Source organism: Oryzias latipes, chromosome 8, assembly GCF_002234675.1.
Source record: "Oryzias latipes chromosome 8, ASM223467v1".
Taxonomy (NCBI): Eukaryota; Metazoa; Chordata; class Actinopteri; order Beloniformes; family Adrianichthyidae; genus Oryzias; species Oryzias latipes.
The window spans coordinates 18,767,694-18,789,570 of record NC_019866.2 but is presented as its reverse complement, the minus strand read 5'-3'; the positions used below and the strand labels follow the sequence as shown (position 1 = coordinate 18,789,570).

The 21,877-nt window shown below is 38.9% G+C and overlaps 2 protein-coding genes across 2 annotated transcripts; both read left to right on the top strand.

Moving 5' to 3' along the window:
• Positions 1-1,094: 1,094 nt before the first annotated feature.
• adsl (adenylosuccinate lyase) lies at positions 1,095-8,455 on the top strand. Its single transcript, XM_023957722.1, has 12 exons — positions 1,095-1,400; positions 5,134-5,337; positions 5,413-5,457; positions 5,531-5,610; positions 5,679-5,850; positions 6,629-6,675; positions 6,755-6,845; positions 6,917-6,986; positions 7,066-7,213; positions 7,806-7,986; positions 8,059-8,235; positions 8,313-8,455. Exons 1-12 carry the CDS (start codon positions 1,257-1,259, stop codon positions 8,397-8,399), a joined length of 1,446 nt encoding a protein of 481 aa, XP_023813490.1. The 5' UTR covers positions 1,095-1,256; the 3' UTR covers positions 8,400-8,455.
• A 4,283-nt stretch (positions 8,456-12,738) lies between these two features.
• tmem150b (transmembrane protein 150B) lies at positions 12,739-18,593 on the top strand. Its single transcript, XM_023957152.1, has 6 exons — positions 12,739-12,803; positions 15,272-15,331; positions 15,416-15,483; positions 15,568-15,695; positions 15,865-16,042; positions 16,802-18,593. Exons 1-6 carry the CDS (start codon positions 12,739-12,741, stop codon positions 17,011-17,013), a joined length of 711 nt encoding a protein of 236 aa, XP_023812920.1. The 3' UTR covers positions 17,014-18,593.
• Positions 18,594-21,877: the final 3,284 nt, after the last annotated feature.

The window sequence follows — 21,877 nt, the reverse complement described above, 5'->3', positions numbered from 1 at the left end:
TTAATTTCTAAACATTTAGAAGTTTTAGACCTCTTTGAAATGTAATCTAAATTATTTAGAAAAACCCAACAATAAGTCAATAATAATAATAATAAATCAATAGTAAGTCAATACAAACAATAAATAACAATAAATAAATAATAAGTCAATAAATAATAATAAAAATATATTATTATTGTTATTATTATTATTATTATTATTATTATTATTATTAATAATAATAATAATAATAATAATAATAATAATAATAATAATAATAATAATAATAATAATAATAATAATAATACTACTAATAATAATAATAATAATAATAATAATAATAATAATAATAATCAAAAGAAGTCCAAAAGTAAACAATAGATTTACCCTAAAAAAACAGTCTGGCTTCTTATCAAAATCTGTTTCCACAAATGTTTTGAACAGCCAGACTGTATTACTAGTTGGTACCACAGGGATCCATCTGGGTTAACTCTTTTGATAGCTAAGGCCCACTTTTTCCCTAAGTCTGAATCCATTGGAAACCAACAAGAAAAGTTAAGTCACTGAGTCAGAAATGTATAAATCTATATTACTATAATAGCCTAGTATGCTGTATACAGGTTTAGTAAAATAAAATGTACATTTATATTGACAGCAAAATAAATGTACATCATACAGCATGTTGATAATAGCCCTGCAGCAACATGCATGTCAACATGTGTTCTATTAATGAAGCCCCTGCAGCCTTAAAAGAAAAAAAAATTAAAAATACTTACCTATCAAATGATACACCTACCTCCTTCATAGACTCATTTATCTGATTTTGGCAGTTGAAACCCCCACAATGAACTGGCATTATGCAAAAAATGTGTTCAAATGCATTCACTGCAGCAGTGACTTGACCTCACCAAGATGGCGGTGCTCGCCTCCCATGAGGAACCACGTGATATCTCCTCTAGTGACATAACTCATTGAATAAAACAGAATAAAATAAGTGAAACTAGGCACCAGAGTAAGGAACAAACAAAAAAAACACATAATGAGTATATAAACGTAGATTTGATAAAACATTCGGGTTTTTAACGTTCGGGTCACTTGCGTCGCCCTGTCACCATGACAGCGTTTGTGTCGTACGCAGATTGCAGTGTCGTAAAATCCCCACCCCTTACCATGTGACGCCCCAGGCTGAAGCCGTATTCCTGTTGAGTGTGTTCATCTGTCCGCGGAGCAGCTCTACAGACTGTGTTTCTGTGTTTCAGTGAAGTGGACCTAAAAGCATGGAGGGAGCCGACGAATTCTCCAAGTACCGCTCACCGCTCGTTTCCAGATATGCTAGCAAGGAAATGGCTTACAACTTTAGCGACAGGAAGAAGTTTAGCACCTGGAGGAAGCTGTGGATCTACCTCGCCAAAGCTGAGAAGGTTTGGTTCATAATTCAGACACATTATTGTATTCATTTATTGTATATTTCCCCTTGCTGTTGCTGCTCCTACCAGCATGTTCACGTCAATCTTTGCATCTTCTTCGCGACCTTTTGGAAACCTTATCAAGTTTCCTCTAAATATAGATTTTTGAAGGCGCTCCAGAGTCCAGTCCAGGCGGACTTCAACATAAGAGGTGCAACATTAGACATTGGAACGTAAAGGATTTTGCTTTTTGATGCACAGAAAAACTACTCGACATACTTTAGTTTTTCACACACTTGAATGCCGTAACATCCAAATAAAAGGTCCACCTTGCCAGAGATTTGTGACTTTAACTTTGAAAGCTGCAAAGAGCCCCATTTTAAACATCAGGTTTTAGTGATAAAATCTCTAAAAGCTCTTTGGTCTGTTCCATTTTTTTTGTCTAAAATAATAATAATAACAAAACACTTAATATTACTAAAGAAATATTCCAAACCTTGAAACTTAATTCTATTCTAAAACTATTCTGTATAGCTGCACAGGCAAATGGTAAAATAAATGTCAGTTCTTGTGTTTTTTTTTTACAATAAGATCAAAGTTCTTTAAAATGGCAAAAAAAGAACAACAAGTGAAACAATCTGCAGTTGTTTCTGTATGAGCAGAGAATCCTGTCTGCAGTCTAATGTCATCAGCTGTTAACTGCTGACAGACCCTCTGTCACATGACGTGTGACCGACATAACGGCCTCCTCCGTTAACTTTAACCATCAATCCTTTATATTTTTCCTCAAAAGTAATTTCATGATTTTTTTTAAAGTGTATTGGCTTAAAATGTTTATGGAGTTTTATTTAGAAAAGATCTACATATAATTGATTGGTTTATTTTATTGATGTTATGCCTGATTTCCTCAAACTCAGTTCTGAGTTATTGAACATTTTCTTCATATTTCTGCTAACATCTGTGTCTTTTTTTGGACTTAACCAAAACCTGTGAATGAGAAACCAGCACCATTTAGCCAGAAAAGATCTGAACTAAAGAAATGGAGGTTAAAATAAGTCTGGCTGGTTTGGGTTTCTGCTCTGAACGCTGGTGTGATTGTGTGGCTTTGGGATCGTGTGCAGACTGGCAGTCCTTTTCTTCAAGTTTTTTTTTTTTGCCTTTTTGGTCAGTGCTCCTATATGTTTTTGTAACTTTGAGACTTTTCTAGTTGATCGTGTCCACTGAAAGTGAAGTTCCACTCACTTCAAAAGTCCAATGGGCTGTCCCAGTGGAAAGTGCAACACTTCAACTTCCTGTTTGAAGACAAAAGTTACTGAGTTAATTCAGCAAGTAGCCACTAGGAGGCTTCCTGCCGTGAGACTAGTCTCTTCATTACTTCAGTGTTTTTCAACCTTTTTTGAGCAACTGCACACTTTAACCTTGACAAAAATCCCGCGGCACACCAGCATCCAAAAATGTATAAAAGGAGAAACTCATAGTCTGTATTGATCTACAGCCCCTCCACAATCTCACATCCATTTTTGTGATAATTGTGGCAGAAAAAGCTGGAAGTTGCAGCTGTTTTTTCTAAAAGATGTACTAAAAGTTAAGTTAAAAGATTCAAAAACTGTTTGATATGTGTTCGTTGGGGATTCAAGACGTTTAACAAGGATGACTCATTGTTTGCTGAGACGCTGTCACTTTAACCCAATGCATCATGGGAGATGTAGTGCAAACAGACGCCAAACACAGAAAGACTAACGTCTCTGCGCTTCATTGGTTTGTACACTTTTTCCATGGACTGATACCGGATTCTGTGGAAAGCTACGACGAGCTTTAGCTGGTATTTTTGTTAGAACTGAGCAACTTTATGAGCAGAATCGGAACAAGGAAGTGAAGAATTTAACCACTTTTGATTGGTCAGACTGATGACGTGTGATTAAGCCTCCAAAAATGATTGGCGGAGACAGTTAAAGGGGCGGGACTTTTCAGAAAACAGTTATAGCTGCGGCTAAATCACGGTACCGTCATTCTTATCAAAGTGTCTTTAATAGAATCAAATAAACACAAAGAAAAAAGTATTTTACGATCTTTCATATTCCTAACTACTCAGTGTTTTATCAGGGCCTGTTTGGATGAACACAGAACTGATATCCTGGAGATGGGAAATGTTTTTAGATCAGTGAATGAGGGCAATTTCCCACGGCACACCTGACCATCTCACTTATTCAATAGTTAATAGAAGTACTTTTAGTCTTTCACTCAGATTTTTCCTCATATTTCTCCAAACATGATTTAAATTCACAAAGTGGAAGTTTCTAAATCATAAGCATGTCAGGTCCATCAGCTAAGAATGAAAAACAATGGATTGTTTCTAATCCAAAGGTTCAACTATAAACATAAAACAACTTTATTTTTTTTTATTTTTTTTACAGTTACCAGTCACACTTACTTTTTTTTTGGGAAACTTTGGTTTTTCTTCAGTTCCCCAGCATGTCGCTGTCATGTCAGTCCAGTTTAAGATAGCTAACAATCTGGCTTTAAAAGGTTTCTCTCTGTTGGGTTTGGGCAAACAGGAGCAGCACAGGAGTTCACGGCTTGATTGTGGAAAGACAAAAATTTGTTCTTTGTCTTCTACTGTGCAAAAAATCCACTTTTTGTTCACTGGTACTCCAAAAAACCCTCTGAACTCCAGATTATTTGCTTATTCTGTTTCGGTTTTGCACACCAGTCTTCTAGAACAGTTACTGAGCACCAAAACCCATCAATTCCAGACTGGAACCCAAACAAAGACTCACTCCGATCATCTTTTAAAATGTTCCTAGTGGTTTTTTAATCACAATTATGCTGTTTTTAGGAAAATTCAAAAAACTTGTGTCATTTTCTAGGACATAGTTTCTGCAGAGCGGCGGTAATGAACTAGAAATTCACCTCTGAGTTGTGGACGGGACAGCTGGCATGGAGCAAGCCCGCCCCCTTTTCCCCTCCCTATTGCAGAAGCTCCCTGTTGAAGTGCTCCCCTGCTAGCTTACAGCCCTTCACAGCCCCAGCGGTGCAACATTGGAGTTTGTCGCCAACCCATCGTATTTTCAACGACACAAATACGATTTTTTTCCAAATGGCATTTTGTCTGCTCCTAGTTTTAAAACCAATTGAATAAGGAAATACTCATAAAACACAGTTTTAATTCTTTTTATACATGCCCATCATGAGAAAAATGCCACAAGAACATGTTAAAAACACCAAAAACAACATTTTCATTGGACCAGATTACTAAACTGATCAATTTGTGTAAAAAAAAAAAGTGAGTTGAAATGTAGTGAACTGAGACTTAAGTGGAAATAAGTTTTTTTGTTACTGTAGTTATTATTTATTTATTACAGTTATTTAATTCCGTTTAACATGTATTTGATCTGCTGTGTTGCTTAGTTATTTTGCTGTGATTTATCCCTTAGTGGATTATTGAAGCGTGACGTCTCTTAGTTTTTTTATTTTTCTCCAAAAAAACCCAAAAGGTTTGAAAATATTGTATCCTAAATATCAGCTGACTCATGTTTGAAGAGATCTGTGCATCCGACAATCAATGTCGAAGACATCGGTACTGTGGGGAATTTTTCGGAACATCTTCGTTTTTCGTCTACTCGAGGTCAAATTTGCTCTAAATGTTAGTTATCTGAATCAAAGCTGCAAAGTGATCCTGTGGATCATGTCCCGCTCCGTCTGTCTCACTGGAACCTCCCTGAGTCTCTCTGCTGCCCCCCCCTTCCAGGTTCTGGGTCTGCCCATCACTGACGCTCAGATCCAGGAGATGGAGGCGCACGCCGACGACATCGACTTCGCCATGGCGGCTGAAGAGGAGCGTAAACTCCGGCACGACGTGATGGCGCACGTCCACACCTTCGCACACTGCTGCCCCAGCGCGGCTCCCATCATTCATCTGGGGGCCACTTCCTGTTATGTTGGAGACAACACTGTAAGGAACGGTTCCATGTATCTGCTCCTGGCATTCGCTGACATTTCTCCTAACGCTTTTCTCTTTTCTTTTCAGGATCTCATCATGCTGCGGGACGGATTCGACATCCTGCTGCCAAAGGTCAGGCTCAGCGTGGAGCTGCACATTTGGGTTTGTTCTGCTGCATTTGGTATAAAGATCTGACTCCCTGCAGCTGGCAAGAGTCATCGACAGGCTGGCAAACTTTGCAGAGAAATACGCCGACCTCCCTACTCTCGGCTTCACACATTACCAGTAAGTCAGGAAGCACATTTGTATGAATTCTTTTCTGAGAAGATCCACCACCTTGCTGGTCTGCACAGGCCTGCGCAGCTCACCACTGTGGGGAAGCGGGCGTGTCTGTGGCTGCAGGACTTGGCCATGGACATGCGCAACCTGCAGCGAGCCCGAGACGACCTGCGTTTCCGGGGAGTGAAGGGGACCACCGGCACTCAGGCCAGCTTCCTGCAGCTCTTTCAGGGGGACCACGACAAAGTACGCAGGCAGACCAGATGTTTGTGTCGGCTTCAATGGCAGTTCGAAGCAAAAGGAAACCGAATTTTAACAATCATTTAGTCAGATGGGTTTGATCCCTCTTTTAAAGAGTGGACAAATGTGCAGCCAAAAGAAAACGACTCAGAACAGTAAAACACTCAAGTAGGAATAGATTTCACATTTATGCCGCTTTGTTCTTTAAAGATGTTAACACTTTGATGCCTTTTCTTTTTTTCTTGTTTCATGATTTGCACTTTAACAAAGAAATCAAAATGACTGTTTATGAGAAACATCTTTGTAATATTCAATGCATTTACAATTTCAAATTATAATTTGGATTTATGAATATAGACTTGTAAAACCTGAAATAAAAATAACAGGAAGTTATCTGGAATAAAAGTCAGAAAAATTAAGCTACTGACACTTACAGAGGATGAAAGAGGCTGTGAAACGAGAAGAAAATGTGAAGACAATAAATTCTTTTTACAGATCTTCACTTAAATGATCAATGTCCTGATAATCGAGGATTAATGAACATTTAGCAGTTAAGTGATCACACTTTTGTAACTTTTAAAGGCATCCATTATCTCAGATGAACACTTTTTCATTTTTATTTTAAAGTTTAAAGGAAAAAAAGATCATTTCTAAATAGAGGCGGTCTCACCTGTTTATTTGAAAATGTGCTGCTAAAGATTATGGCGATTTCTAGAAAACCTGATAAGAGTTTAAAACATGTGAATGAACTTTGTGATAGAGTAAAATCTGCTTCTCCTTACAGGTGGAGGAGCTGGACAGGATGGTGACAGAGATGGCTGGCTTTAAAAAGTGAGGTTCATATTCAATCTTTCACTTAGTTGATGAAATGCATGTCAGTGTTAAAAGAAAACCCTTCCTTCTCATTTAGAGCATACCTGGTGACTGGACAAACCTACAGCCGAAAGGTGGATGTAGACAGTCTGTCCAGTCTGGCCAGTTTGGGAGCTTCTGTGCACAAGGTAAGCATCAGGAAATGTCTCCACCTAGTGGTGTTTGACAGTAGTGCATCCATCTTTGCTCTCCCTCATAGATCTGCACAGATATCCGTCTGCTGGCCAACCTGAAGGAGATAGAAGAGCCTTTTGAAAAAGAGCAGATCGGTGTGTTTGCGCATTTCTGTCATAGTCGGACTCTTAAATTCCGTTTTTCATGAACTCCAAGATCTTTTTTAAATGGCAGGTTCCAGCGCCATGCCCTATAAGAGGAACCCCATGCGGGCGGAGCGCTGCTGCAGTTTGGCCCGACACCTGGTGGCGCTGATGGCCGACCCGCTGCAGACAGCCTCGGTGCAGTGGTTGGAGAGGACGCTGGACGACAGCGCCAACAGGTTTCTGACGCTTCAGCAAAAAATGCTGCTTAGTAGTTACATAGAATTAGATGTTTTTATGTTAACCCACTAGCAACGAAGTGAACAATCACAAATATTTTAGTTTTTCTTTAAAAAGGAGTAGATAAAAATGTGAAAAAAGTAAATGTTTGGAAAACTTGATGATCAAAAGTAGTGTTGACCCCGTATAAAACTCCCAGAGATCAACGCTTTGTAATAGTCGACTGCTTGAACCTTCAGCTCCCTCACAGAGTTTCTGAGGGATTGAGGTCTGCTCAGGATTCTCCAGGATGTCCTCGTCTGTCCCTTGTTTGTGTGTTTCACCAAACATCCGATGGTACAAAGTCCCAAACGTCCCTCCTGTGAAGCTGCACAGTTGTCCTTTCCCTTCCAGCTTCATGCTTCCACCTCCATGTTAAGAATGAGGACCTCTAAATGCAGAGATTTGATTTGATTCGCTCCCATCTGCTCAGAAAATCCTGTTTTGGGGATTTTTTTCCTTTGTGTTCTGCAGAATAAGCATGAAAGTAGATGGTTCGTTTTCCTCTTAGGAGCTGTGTTTTTTTTTAAACCGCTGGGCTTTACCTTTCAGGAGGATTTCTCTGCCTGAGTCCTTCCTGACGGCAGACATCATCCTTAGCACCCTGCAGAACATCACAGAGGGCCTTGTGGTCTATCCAAAGGTCATCGAGAGGCACATCCGCCACGAGCTGCCCTTCATGGCCACAGAGAACATCATCATGGCCATGGTGCAGGCTGGAGGAAACAGACAGGTATGATTTAACCTTCACTGCCATGGATCCAGCTGGCGGGCGCAGCTCATCCTTTTCCTCTGACCTCCTTAGGATTGCCACGAGAAGATCCGCGTTCTCTCCCAGGAGGCGGCGGCGGTGGTCAAACAGGAAGGCAGAGACAACGACCTGCTGGCCAGAGTCCAGCAAGACCCGTACTTCACCCCCATCCTGGGGCAGCTGGACGCCCTGCTGGATCCTAAGACCTTCATTGGGCGCGCTCCTCAGCAGGTGAAGGAGGACAGCAGCTTGTTTGGCTACGGCTTCCTACGTTTATGAAACCTCTGAAGGCTCTTGTTCCTCTGCAGGTTACCCGATTCTTGTCTGAAGAAATCCGCCCCCTGCTGGAGCCTTTCAAGGCCAAGATGGATGTCAAGATTGAACTGGAGCTGTAATGAAAGCAGAACATTGGGATGCTTCCCACTAAATAAAAAAGATTCTGGTGTTGGTACTTCTTAGTTTGTGTTTTCTTTCAGAAATGCTCATTATTTCAGCAAATTCGAGACTCAGAGGCTACATTTTGGTTTAATTTTACAGAAGTACCTTAAAGAAGAATAAAGTTTAGCTAATTTAAGTGTAAAAATCTAGTAGTAGAGCAGGGGGAGGGCAGTTTTTCTCTTAATCTGACTTTCTTAGCCAGTACCTCTGTACAGTAGGTGGCACTATGATTATGATTATCACTGATGATTATCACTGATCAACAAAAAGGGCTTACAAACGATTGCATGAAAGTCTTAATAAAATTTGATTTACATTCTGATTCTACTTTAAATAGTTTAGATTAACAGACAGAGATGAGGTATTTTGTAATTAAAGCCACAGATTTTAGAAGTGGTGGTCTAGCTGTAACGATCAGCAGATCAGTTCAACACTGAAGGCTTCTGAATTTCTCTTCAAGCCGGCCTACAGGCAGTTCATTTAATCCAAGCCGACAAAATGTCAAAAGGAAGGATTCTTGAACAAAAATATAAACTTTCAAAGTCAGTGTTTCAAATTTCTACCCACAACAGAGTTCCACAACATTTCATTGATTCTAAAGAACTGAAATCAATCATTTGTTGAATTTGCTGCATAAGGAGGTCATATTTACTGAAATTAAAAACTATTCCAATCAAAAACACCTCAATAGGTCAAGTTAGATTTTAATATTGTGCCCCTTATTTTGTAGCAGCTTCACAATTCTTGCATCCATTGAACTTGTGAGTTTTTGGAGAGTTTCTGCTTGAATTTCTTTGCAGGATGTCAGAATAGCCTCCCAGAGCTGCTGTTTGGATGCGACTTGCCTCCTACCCTCATAGATCTTTTGCTTGAGGATGCTCCAAAGGTTCTCAATAGGGTTGAGGTCAGGGGAGGATGGGGGCCACACCATCAGTTTCTCTCCTTTTATGCAGCCAATGATGCAGAGGTATTCCTTTCAGCATGAGATGGTGCATTCTCATGATGAAGAGGGGCTGGGTTGCTTTGCGGCAACTGTCATGCCTGTAACTAAGAGGAACATTTCTAATGAACTACTACAGCTCTGCTGAAACTATGTCCTAGAAAAAAGCATTATTCTTTTTAATTTTTTCAAAAATTTAGCTAATCAAAGTTAAAGGACCACTGGGGATGCTTTAAAGTGATCAGAGTGGATCTTTAATAAACCACATTTACAGATGTGTCCTTTTGCAACATGTTTTATTTTTTGTCTTTATTCACATTTGCACTGTAATCTGTTTATTAGGTTCTACTCAAAGTTCCTCTCATTGTCTCACCGAACAGTCTGTCAGCCTTTTTGGGGTCCATGAATCACACCAGGATTCCCTTGCAAGTTAACAGAGACCCTCATTTTTAGGTGGAGCAGACTGTTATGCTTGTTGTGGACTCTCAGAGAAAACAAAAGCTGCTGTGGATCATACTGTCTCACATGATTAATCCTAATCTTTTTCTGTGATTTGACCAACAACAAAGCATGATTCTGTGCTTGATTCACTTTGAAAGATTTCATCATGTTTCTGCTCGTCAGAGGTCCAACCTGACAACTGTAACAAAATGTACTTTATTTTGGCATCATGATCTGAATTAAAACATACAGTTTGTGTGCTGATCTTTAAACATTAAAGCTAATGTGAGTCAGAGCAGACAAAGCAGCTCCTCTCCTCCTTCTGCTGTGCTTGTGCTTAACCGAAAACATTTTTTCTCTAAAGCTGCTGCGTCTGGCGGAGCTTTTATCACCTTTTTGCCTTCGAGTTCTACCATAAATAATATTGAGATAAGAGCTTTAAGACGACCAAGTAAATGCACATCAGTGCAGAGGGGCATTAAGGAAGGTTTTGGTCTGACATCAGCCACCACCTCCTCTGCAGTGCTGACCTGCTGTCTCATCTTCTCTGCAGTAAGTGGTGAAGCTAGGCCAAATGGAATGATCAAAAGTGGCACAGTTTATTATTGATGATGTATTATAATAAGTTATTATTATGAGTTATATTAATACGTTTTCCAAAAATAAGAATTTCCTCTAGCTCAGTTTTTGGCTGGGGCCAGGGGGCTAAAAGGCCCAGATGGACCTGCATACACAATACAGGAAATAATTTGAGGGGCTCAAGATTTCATTAAAAAATATTGCTTTTGTTATTTTTTCAACGCTTAAAGAACCTTGCATTGAGGTTTTTTTAATCTTTGTCAATTATGATACTTAAATTTTCTCAGAAGGAACCAATCTTTTTGCCCCCCGGCTCCATCCGTGTTAGAAGTGCTCCATAGGTGGATTTTTAGGTTTAGGCCCAACGACAAATGAGAAAACTGATCTCTTCGAATTACGATGGTCCTTAAACCAAGTATTTTCTAGTCCGGTTTAGAAATAAAATCCACAAAGTTGGTCATCAGAGGGAAGCATGAAGTTCCATGAAAGCTCCTAGTAGACATACGCACTGATAAGAGAGATGATAAAACACAAACGCAGAAAACGTGGCCCATAAAACCACCACTGACCAGACTTGATTTTTAAATAAAAATCTAAAGAAATCAAACAGGCCCCTCAGAAATAAGTCAAAAGTTCTCATCCCATTGGCAGATTTTCTTTATATAAGCAAAAAATCTGCCAATGGGATTAAATAACTGGTTTTACCTGGAAATCCTATTTTAAGAATAAGAATTCCAGTCACAAAGACATATTTTCTCAAACTAAGATTTATTTTACAACTGTCGTAATAAGATTATTTTTTTAATAATAATAATAATAATTTCTAATAATAATAAGACCATTTTTCATTTCATTTTTCAATTTTTCAGTCGTACATAATTAAGAATCAGTTTTTTTCTGTGCAGATGCACCAATTTTTCAAGATCCTTGTTCAATGTTGTGATTCCTGATAATTTACCATCTTCAGCTCCAGTGCTGAGCTTTACACTTCTCATTCATTCTTGAGGACAACAAGAATGAGATCAGCTATGTATCTAGCTCATGTGTCCTGTACGTTCTCTGATGAGTCCAAAACATCTCAGTTCTTGGTAGATTTGTGACTCCGACAGACTCAAGAACTTAATCAAAGTTTTGTTTTTGATGACTTGAACATTGTTTCAGATTCATTCTGAATAAATGAGCTTGCAAGGTGGTTCCTGACCCAAACAGACTGAACTGTAAACCAGACTGTGTGTTCACTGAAGCGATAACCAACTGATAATCTGATGTGAACCACAGGTTTATGAATGGTTCATCTGCTCCGCCCACTTTAACTGGGCCAGACAAAGTAAAGTGGAAGTTTAGCACAGTTGACCCATGTCCCTATCCATTAGAGGTAAGATCGGGCCTAAAAAATCCAGCCCGACCTGGCTCTATATCGCGAAAAAATGGTGACTAAACTGACTTCATTTACTTCATTTAGCAGGAAGTAAACCATTTTGTATGTGTGACGTCACACTCACTGGGTCCAGTTCTCAAACACATACAGTCGGTGGTAAAACCTCTAGTGGTCATTTGAGGAAATGCATCATGTCAGCATCAAGTCATTTTCAGTGATTTTTCTCTGTATTTTACACATTTCTACAGGAACTTTTATTTAACGCCTAATAGAATTTAACTCCTAGAGTTCTTATTCTTTAACACAAACCAGAGTTGAATTTGGGAACAAACTCCCCAAAAATACTCACCAAATTGTCTCTTCTACTTAATCTGTTACTAAACGTGCTGAGTCAGCTGTGCAGATGTCCAGCTCACTCATCCTACATTTTTTTTAAGTAGTTAAACTTGTGCGTTTTTCCTTTTCCACCATCAAAAGTCACTAACATTTATGTCTTGCTGCTTCTTATCTCATTGTTTTCGTTTTGACTTTTTAACAAACTCTCTAGTTTCTCTGAAAACCCCCCAAAAGTAAAACGTGTATTTATTACTATTATTTTTTATTTGTCCCCCTTATCTGTTTTTACCTCCATTAACATCTATAGCAGTACTGTATGTTCTTGGTCAGTGACAGAGGGTTGACTCACTTCTGCAGAGACAGCAGGACAACAGAGAACTGAATATCATGTATTTTGGTTATGATAGTAGAAAAGGCGGCACTGAAGAAAGGAGATCCACACTTTCCAGAAGGAAGACCGTCTTCTTTCAGTCGGCAGACGCTCAGCATAGAGTGAGTTCAGACCTTTTTTCCCCTTTATATAAATATGTGTTTTAAAATATGAATTTAATTTTTTCAGGAAGGAACAAATAATGCTTTTCTCTCAGTTTCCTTCCACATAAAGCTCAAACTGCCCATCAGGATGTGGCTCTTGGCGCTGGTCCCCATCTGCCTGGCTGTCTTTGGATCCACCGGCATTTGGACTGTGTGAGTATTTCCCTCCATGGTCTTCTGTTTTCATTCTCAAAGTTCCTCTCATATTCTCATAAACTAAAGATCAGATTCATTTTTATAACTGCTGGTGGATCACGATGGAAAAGAAAAGATACAAAAGAAATCTTTAAAATTCTAATGAACTTTGAACCTGGATTTGGAATTTTAAATCCCAAATTTAACTTGAGGCCATATTGACACACTTTCTGTTGTTGAAGAACACGCTTTTCTTTCTGATCAAAATGTTTTGGATAACAATTTAAAGGGCTTATATCATGCATTTGAGTATATATCTTACTTTATTACATTTGGCACACTGAAGAACACTTTTTATTATCAAATATGAGTTATTTTTGCAGTTAATTTTCCAACTTGGATGTAAGACGACTTGATCTCTGTCTGCGTTTTGCTCATAAAAACAAACAACATCCAAACTTTTGCAAAGATGGATGTGCATATTGTGCATAGAAAATGAAAGCATTGTAGCTGATAACCGCTATAGCTCCACAGAGAAAGTGGGTGTGTGCGTTTGTCATGAAAAGCCCTGACGTTGTCTCAGTTGTGATCTCTGTTGGAGGCCCTCCCCTTCCTGAGGCATCCTGCGAGAGTCACAGGCGTTCTGCATTCTGGTTGTTATGTTTGTCACTGCTTAAACTGTGGCTGTTCTATGTTCTGTGTGGGAGCATCTTTGTGTCTAAGCTCCAGTTTCTGCGTTCATGCTTTTGGCATTGAAGCCTTTTTTGTAGTTAGAACTGGATCTGTGTCGTTCCTTCCTGCTCCGGGGTTTTCTTCCCCTGGCCTCACAGCGTTAGCCTTGGGGTGGTACTGGCAGTGCAGACTCTTCTTAGAAGGGGCTGTTTTCACTTTGTGAGAACCCACAATCCGAGGTCACAATGTGAGGAACCACTCGTTTTTGTGGATTGGGATGAGCTGGTGCTCTTAACGCAGGTTTTTGGAGGAAGGCACAGAGAAGTGTGAATGGAACAAAATACACCTTTGAGGTTGTTTTTTGGGAGGAATTAACATCTTAATACACTTGAAAGTTCAAAAATTTGGATTTTGCACGATATAGGCCCTTTAAGAAACTACTTAAGTGGTTTTTGGCTTTCATTCTTACAGATAATACAAGCATCTTCTCCTATGAAAGTACAGTGAAGTTGGATCTTTTACTCTTTTCGAAAAAGTTTCATAACTTGTGTCACAAAATCGCTCCTCTTCCTTCATTCAAGAGCTACCTAAATGCTAAGATGAGACTTTAAGGGATACTTGTTATGTTTTTCTAGAACGTTTTGCCTTTATATGATGCAGGATTCTGAATTTAAAAAAGGAAGCCTGAAGCATCCACAGTGACAGGGGTTTCCTTCACTTAAGTGTTTTTCTTTTCGGAAAATGAGTCATGAGGTTTTTTGAGTCCACTTGTTCGTTCTTTCACTTGTCAATCAAAAATCATTTCCCTGATAATGCACAAGTTTAATTTAAATTTAAAGGACGATAGCTTATTAAAACCTGTTACAAAAAATCTACAAAATATAGAAAAATATTTTATAAACTAGTTGGTTCAACCACAAAGTTTTGGTTTAAAGTTTGTCTTTTTTTTAAGCATGACAGTCAATAGGAAACTGCCATCTTTTGAAACCAGTCTCTAGTGGTCATTTTAGGAACTGCCACATTTGTTATTTTTGAGTCAATTTCGAATAGAGGATAAGTCCCCCCTTACTTTGATATGTCCTCCCTTTCTGGAAGAAATTTTGTATGTCTAATGAGCATGGTGGCACAGAGGTTAGCTGTCTCGCCTTATTGCGAGAAGGGCCTTGTTTGAATCGAGGCGGGAACCTTTCTGTGTGGGGTTTGCATGTTCTCCTCATGCATCTGTAGGTTTTCTCCGGGCAGAGTCCAAAGATATGCTTGGTGTATCTAAATTGGCCCTAGGTGTGCATGTATGAGTGTGTGGCCCTGCAATAGACTGCAATAGAGGTTCAAAGCTTTGTGAATGAAAGACAGTATGTGGGTGTGTGTGTTTGTAGGGGGGGCTTTTCTTTTCTTTTCTTAGTTTAAAATTAGGAATTAAGAATACAATATTAACATAATAGAGATGTGAGATTATTTCACTGAAAACTGCAGAAAATTTCATTTCCCCCAATTCTTTTTAAATCTGCAGTTGTAGCATTAATAATTACAGAAGAGATGCTTTAAAGCGGGGAGAACATCACGCAAACCTAATATTTAAACTGGGTAGCCTGGAATATTTACAAGGAGCTTTTATTTGTCTCGAAGGATTTCCCAGAGGTTCACATAGTAAACTGGTTGTGGTTCCAAGTAGTTTTGAATTATAAAACGTTGGAGTTAAAGGGATGCAATGCTGATAGCGTGCATGATTTAGGTGAAGAACCTGAGGAACCTCTGGAGGTCTGGATTATTCTTTTGATGTCTATAACAACCCTTTTCCATTTTCTTGCTTTCAGGTTTGCAGTTTCTGTGATGAACAATTCAGTAAACCTCACTCACATTTTCCCATACATCAGGTGGGTTAAACTTAAACCACAAAATGTTTCCTTCTTCTGAAAAAGAAATCTGATCATGGGTAAAACTCATTGGTTTTTCTTTAGTGATTGCGCCTGGTACCCCCCCCAAAAATGTCTGTTCACCCAGATCTGTGGCCTCATCATTATTACAGGTAAAACGCGTGTAGAGTATATCATGATCTTCCTTATTTGAACTTCATTTACATTTTAACTGAGGGGTGTTCTGTCTCCTGCAGCTCTTTGGATCGGGATGATTCAGTTCCAGCAGGTCAAACAGCTTGGAAACCATGGAAGGGTCAACAATGCCAGTGCTGTCATGGGGTTCCTTTCCTGTGGAGGACTTTCTGTCTGCAGCAACACCCAAGTAACAATTCAGTGCACTCACTGCAACTTCTATTTCCATACAAAATGTGGCATCATTCTCTTTCTTCTGTCAGACTGGTGTGTTTTGCAGATGATTTGCTGAAGTCACTTTTTGTCCTCTCTTTATCAGCTTGTTTTGGTTTTGTTCTCTGCGATGTGTAAACATTTAGGAATCAGAGGTGAGCGAATTTCATTTGGTGGGAGCGCTGGTGTCCTTCGTGTCCGCCCTGGCCTATTTCTGGATGCAGGTGTATCTAACGTACCAGGGCCAGTCGTTTCCAGAGCGGTCCTGGATGGGGCCTTTACGGGCTTTGTTCTGCACCATCGCCACGCTCCTGGGCATTGCCTGTATCCTTTCCAGCTGCACAACCCTGTAAGACAAACTTTAGGGCTTTTGATAGAGAATAAAAGTAGGGGATGTCATTTGGAAAAGTTAGTACACCCTTTTAAAGTTCTATGCGTTTGTTTAAAAAAGAAAAAGTAGGTTTTTAAATAAAACACAAAAAAACCAACAGGTCACCTAAAGTTAACAAAAACCAACAGAACCCTCCTTTTTGGTGATTGTCTATAGTATACGTATATAGTAGCAGTCGTGCGCATACATTTTTTATCCACTTTTCATGGACAGTTAGCTCAATATTTCAGGCTATCCAGCTTCATCATTAGTTCAATGTTATGCTTTCATACCAGCGTTATTTTTTCTATGATGGCCAAAAAGACAAAAATGTATTATGAACCAATTTTTTTTCACTATTCCACAGCTTTTTCCAATTTTTTTTGGGTATTGGTCAGGGGGCCGGATCAAAATGGCCGGCATGCGGGCCGCAGTTTGGGGACCCCTGCTCTATAGCAATGAAACTAAATCAAATGTGTCAATTTGCATGATTAAATTTTTTCTGTCAATAATCCATGAGACGATAACGTTCAGAGATGTCAAACCATAAAACAGAAAGAGGGTGTACAGTTTTTTTTTTTTACAGGATTTTATTAAGTTTGTGTTGTGTGGTATAATAACAAAATGTTTAAGTATGATTCAAAACAACTGAAACAAATGCTGGGAAGTTGAATTGTACACCTGTGAGACTTTCTCCTTGACTTTCTCTAAAGCTATTGGCTTCTATGCTACCAACTGTGACTCTGGAGTGGCTGTGTGTGAATTCGCTTTGGTCATGGTGATCTTCTTCCTCTTCGCCCTTTTTGCTGTTGAGTTCAGACACATTGAATGTCGCATTCTCATTATGAAAAAACACATTTTAAAGGATGAAAAAAGCCTGGAATCAGTGAAAGTAAACGTATCTGTAGTTGAACTATTCAAGTGAACTCATATAAGGTTTTTAGAGAAAAGAGATACCAACAATCAAAGCTGGTTTAAGCTACTTATCTATACCCTTAAGCTACAGTTATTTTTGTTTTTATTACATTTACACTTTTTGGATGAGTTTCCATATGCATAACAAATTGATTTTTACTAATATAACAACTTTCTTTTTGAAAAGGTTGAAAAGGTTTTTTCTATATTAAAATGCGAGGACACTTTCTCAGCTGGCTCCCACAGCAAACTAAATCATAATGCAGAGTCGAGCATAGTGCACCCCTCAATGATATATATCCCAAAAAGAGACCATTTTTAAAATAAATTACATTTAAATGGAAAAATCACTTTGCAGCAGCAGTTAGATCAAACAACTAAACTTTGTTGTATGTTTGAATTGAACTGAACTTCATTTTTGTCACAGGGAGAAATTCAATCATAATGGCAGCAAAACAAAAACAGACTAAGTGATAAATCAGTTAGTGATCCAACATTTGCATACAGTAGATCCATCGTCTTCTTCCTGGTCTGGCTCTGCACATTCTGGACAAACGTAGAGAGTGTGGCAGAATCATTAAAGAAAGAATCATTAAAACCCACAGACCAGACATGTCTAAAAATTTATATTTTTGATTTTTATTGTTAATTTAAATATGAGTATTTTTATTTAATTTAATTGATGCATTTGTTAAGCCATAGGCTTAGGCCTATATCCAGGTGAGGCACCTCCTCTGACTTCACGTCACTGCTAAAAGTTTCACAAAGGTTTTTAGATAAAGCAAACCATGTGGTGCCAATGTTAGCATTTTTGCAACAGAAAGTGTGCTACAGGCACACTGTGCAGAGCACCATAGAAGAAGAACATTTTAGATCGAATGGCTTAAGAGACATGAAAGAACATCAAAACGAAGACCAACTGTTTAAAGACCAACATGAAAAAAATATTTGCGAGAAATGAGCTGAAAACGTTTAGCATTTTGCAACTTCAGGCTAACAAAGAAAAATAGAAAACCCAGAGGGCATTTGCCTAAATTGTACTTTTTTTTGTCTTTGATGCGATCAATTACAAGTACCAATTGGCATCACCTATGGGTGAATGATTGCGCCCAACTGGAGAAAAGGTACGGAATTGGTATTATTTAAAATGAGTTAAGAAAAGAAGAAAACGCACCTAGCCACACTTTAAAAAACCTTCAAGAGAAAATTCTCCATTTTAGATTTTAAATATTAATTTATTGCTAATGTCTTAAGAAACCTCTTGAGAAAGCTTGAATATTGTTTTTGTTCTTTCTTTCATCTTATTTTTAATCAATTATTCACATTTGAATCAAATCAGAGTAATAGATTTGCCAACAACTGAAATAATGGCTTTAAAATGTAAACTTTGTATATGTTTTGTTTTTATTGCGTTGTGTGCGATTATAAAGAACCCACAGCTGACACACTCGGCAGGTTTTTGTTTTCTTTGGTATTGAAAAGGGCAGCTGTCCACCCGGACTTGTTCCAGTGCCTGTCATAAAAACGTATGTAAATGTTATGTTTTGAAAAATGAACCAAAGCTGAAATAAAGTGTTATATTTCTTCTTACTAAAGACATCATTTCTACCACAGGGGGGTAGCATTTAGCTTTGTTCCTTTTTTAAAAATGGTTGTTATGTCAGAAGTTTCTAACTTTTCAAAATTTCCTTTGTGGTTTGTTTCTTTCCATACAAACTGTTTAAATGCCCTTTTGTTATACATTTCATCAGAAAATATTAACTCCAGGTATAAAAAATAACCTTGATATTTCTTCTGCCCCCTGTCACCTTAGTAACAATATGATTGCAGGAAGATATATGAAGAAATGTTCACATGTTCAGAAAACTGCTTTGATCTCATGTTTATTGGCAAAAAAAACTTCTTAGATTGGCCAGTAGAGGTGCTGTTGAGTAAATCTAGCCGCTGGTGTGTTCATTTATGGGAAAATACATCTCTGGTTCTGTGCCAGCACGTTTTTGGAGGACACCTCAAGTACAGATGGCTTCTGGATTTAGCACAGTTTTTTAGGGCTGTTTGAAATATGCCAAGTGCTGAAACATCCCACTCTTAGCTCATTTTCTCCCCTTTCTCTTCTATCCAAGGCATCTTAGAGTTATCCAGTACTTTGAGTTAAGCCTTTAAGTTTATTTATATAATTAAAAACCACAGAGGGCATGCTCAAGATGGGAATACAGGGCCCTCGGGGACCCGCTCTGTCCTGAGAGCATTCTTTCACATACTTCATGCTGGGTGATATCCAGAGGGGGGTTTGATGCGTGGGCACCCGGAGCAGATGGACAGCTTTGGAATTCTATGGGAATTTTTCAAGTGTTGTTGGTTACTGTTGCAGACACAAAGAAGAACTAACAACACATTCATTTGGTCCTTGTTGAACCCTTTTTCCGCCTGGTAGGAACGTGGAGTATTCCACTTGCCTTTTCTGATTTTTAGAGATTTTAGTGTAAGCAATAAAGCATTTCAGCAGGAATCAAACTACAAAGGAATTCACAGGAAGTTTGGCGCCAAAATATGTTTAGGCCTGCTGTTTTAATTAGTGAGAATAAAGGAGCACCAGTGATACACACAGACCCCAAAGGCCCTTGTTGAATGTCTCAGAAAAAAGGTCTGGATCACCAATCGAGGTGTGGCAGATCGCGGTTCATGCGACAGCCACTTTGTTGCTTTTGACTTGGATTCAAGGTGGCAGCAGGGCGGCACTGTAATCTCTCCTAACACCTGCTCGCGCTTGAGTCTTTCGAGCCCAAACAAAGCAAATGCTTTCCTTTTGCACAGCTGAGGATTGGCCTCAGGGTGGATTATCAGATGCCGGAGCGGCTCGGTTTGTGTCTAACACAGCGACCTGTCGGCTCTTATCATCGGAAGCAAAAAAAACCCTGTGCATTCCTCATCTAAGGGTCACTCCATGAGGACATAATTGCTGGTGTGAATGGTTGGCAAGACATGTGGACTCAGAAGAGTGATGGGATTGTACAGATGTCAGGAGATTCAGAGACTGATAGAATTGAAGAAGCCAGAGCAAAAAAGAAAAGACAGAGGAGTGGGCACCAGCAGCCATGATCTCACCCTCTGCTTCTCTTCTTGGCACTGGCATCCAGAAAACTGCCCTTTTCGCTGAAAAATGCCAAGTGTACTGCATTCCACCGGCCACACAAAGGCCCTCCTTCGTCTCAGCTGCACAAGCACAATCAGACAAGGCATAATTATGTAATTAGGATGGCGGGTGCAGACAGGGACCCTCTGACTGTGTGTTGGTGTTTCAAATTTGTGTTATCAGAGTTTGGCCTTATCAGAGGTGGCAGCAGAATGTGTGTGTGAGGAGGTGAGGGTGGACTCCAGCTGTGGCACTTGAGGGCAGATTTTCATGATAGAGATTACTGGGTTGATAGAATGACATTTAGCCTGCTGTTTAGAAGGGATCAGGCCATTTATTGTGCCTGATAACTTGTTTGTGTGAACATGTGTGTTTGTGTGCAATCTTGTGAGATGTGAGGAGTTGGGGGTTTTAGGGCTTCTTTAGCAGACTAATAGGTTTGAAATGCATTGAAAGAAAATAAAGCTCAATTTATATGCTTTTCTATTAGAAAAAAAAGGAGGAAACAAATTTGACATGTGTTATTATTTATATAATGATTTTTTTTCTTTGGTATATATTACGTTAAATTCTCTCTTGTTTTAATTTAAGTCTGCATTTTATCGCCACTTTACTCACCAGATTTTAACTTGTGATCACAAATTATTCTTTTCAGAATAAAAGTCAAATGTTTAATTAGCTTAATTGCCAAGTTCACTTTTTGCATTTTTTTTTTCATTTCATTGTGTTTCTTTTTAGTTTTAGCTATGTTAAAATAGGTGTCGTTTATTTGCCCATTTGATTTATTTAACAAACGGGTCTATTTTTCTGTCAACCTGAATCCAGTCTGTGCATGAATCTACCTTAGTATATGATTGTTATGATTTGCCAAAAAAAACGTTTAATTTGTGAAACATTAAAAAGAAAAAGCTGACAGTTTTTTGTTTTCAAAATTTCAATATTTGAAAAAAAGACTTTTGAGATTTTTCAGTAGAGCATGCATAATGAGAATGGCAGCATGTTGTATGCTAATAATGCATCCAGCTCGTAAGGCTGAGTAGTAATTTCCTTACAAAATAAAGGAATGGATTCTGCAGTTGGGTCCATTGGCTGTATGTGACAGTATGTGTATAGACATTTTATTTGCCAGAAAAAACATTCTTGCTCTGTGACCATTTTACTTCTGCTATTTCAATTTTTTTCTCCTATTTTTTTTGTATTGCAAGTTATTCAAGTTAACAACTGGCCAATCAGATGTCTCAATAAAAGTATGAGAGCTCACATCGAACAATATGGTAAATGGTAAATGGCGTATACTTATATAGCGCTTTCTACCTTCTTACCAAGGCCCAAAGCGCTTTACAGTCACAGTCCCATTCACCCATGCACACACACATTCACACACACATTCACACACTGGCGGCGGCTCCGCCAGTGTGTGTTTGACAGATGTTTGACAGATTCTCTTGAACCCAGTTTCAAGTGGTAAGCGTGTGGACTTCCAACAAGCTCACTCCTGATTGGCAAGAGTGGTTGCCATTATGGCGCCTGAATTGACCACATCATTTTCCTTGGAGCTGAAAGTAAGACATTGTCTATGGGTGATGTCACACTCATTTAGTCCAGTTCTCTTATACATTCAATGGTTGGGCCTTACCAAATGATATATGGGAAAGGGCAGGTTTTGGCAAGGAGTATCAATTAAGGATTTTTTTGGGGGGCAAGACACTGAAATGCATGAGCACAATTTGCAAATATATAG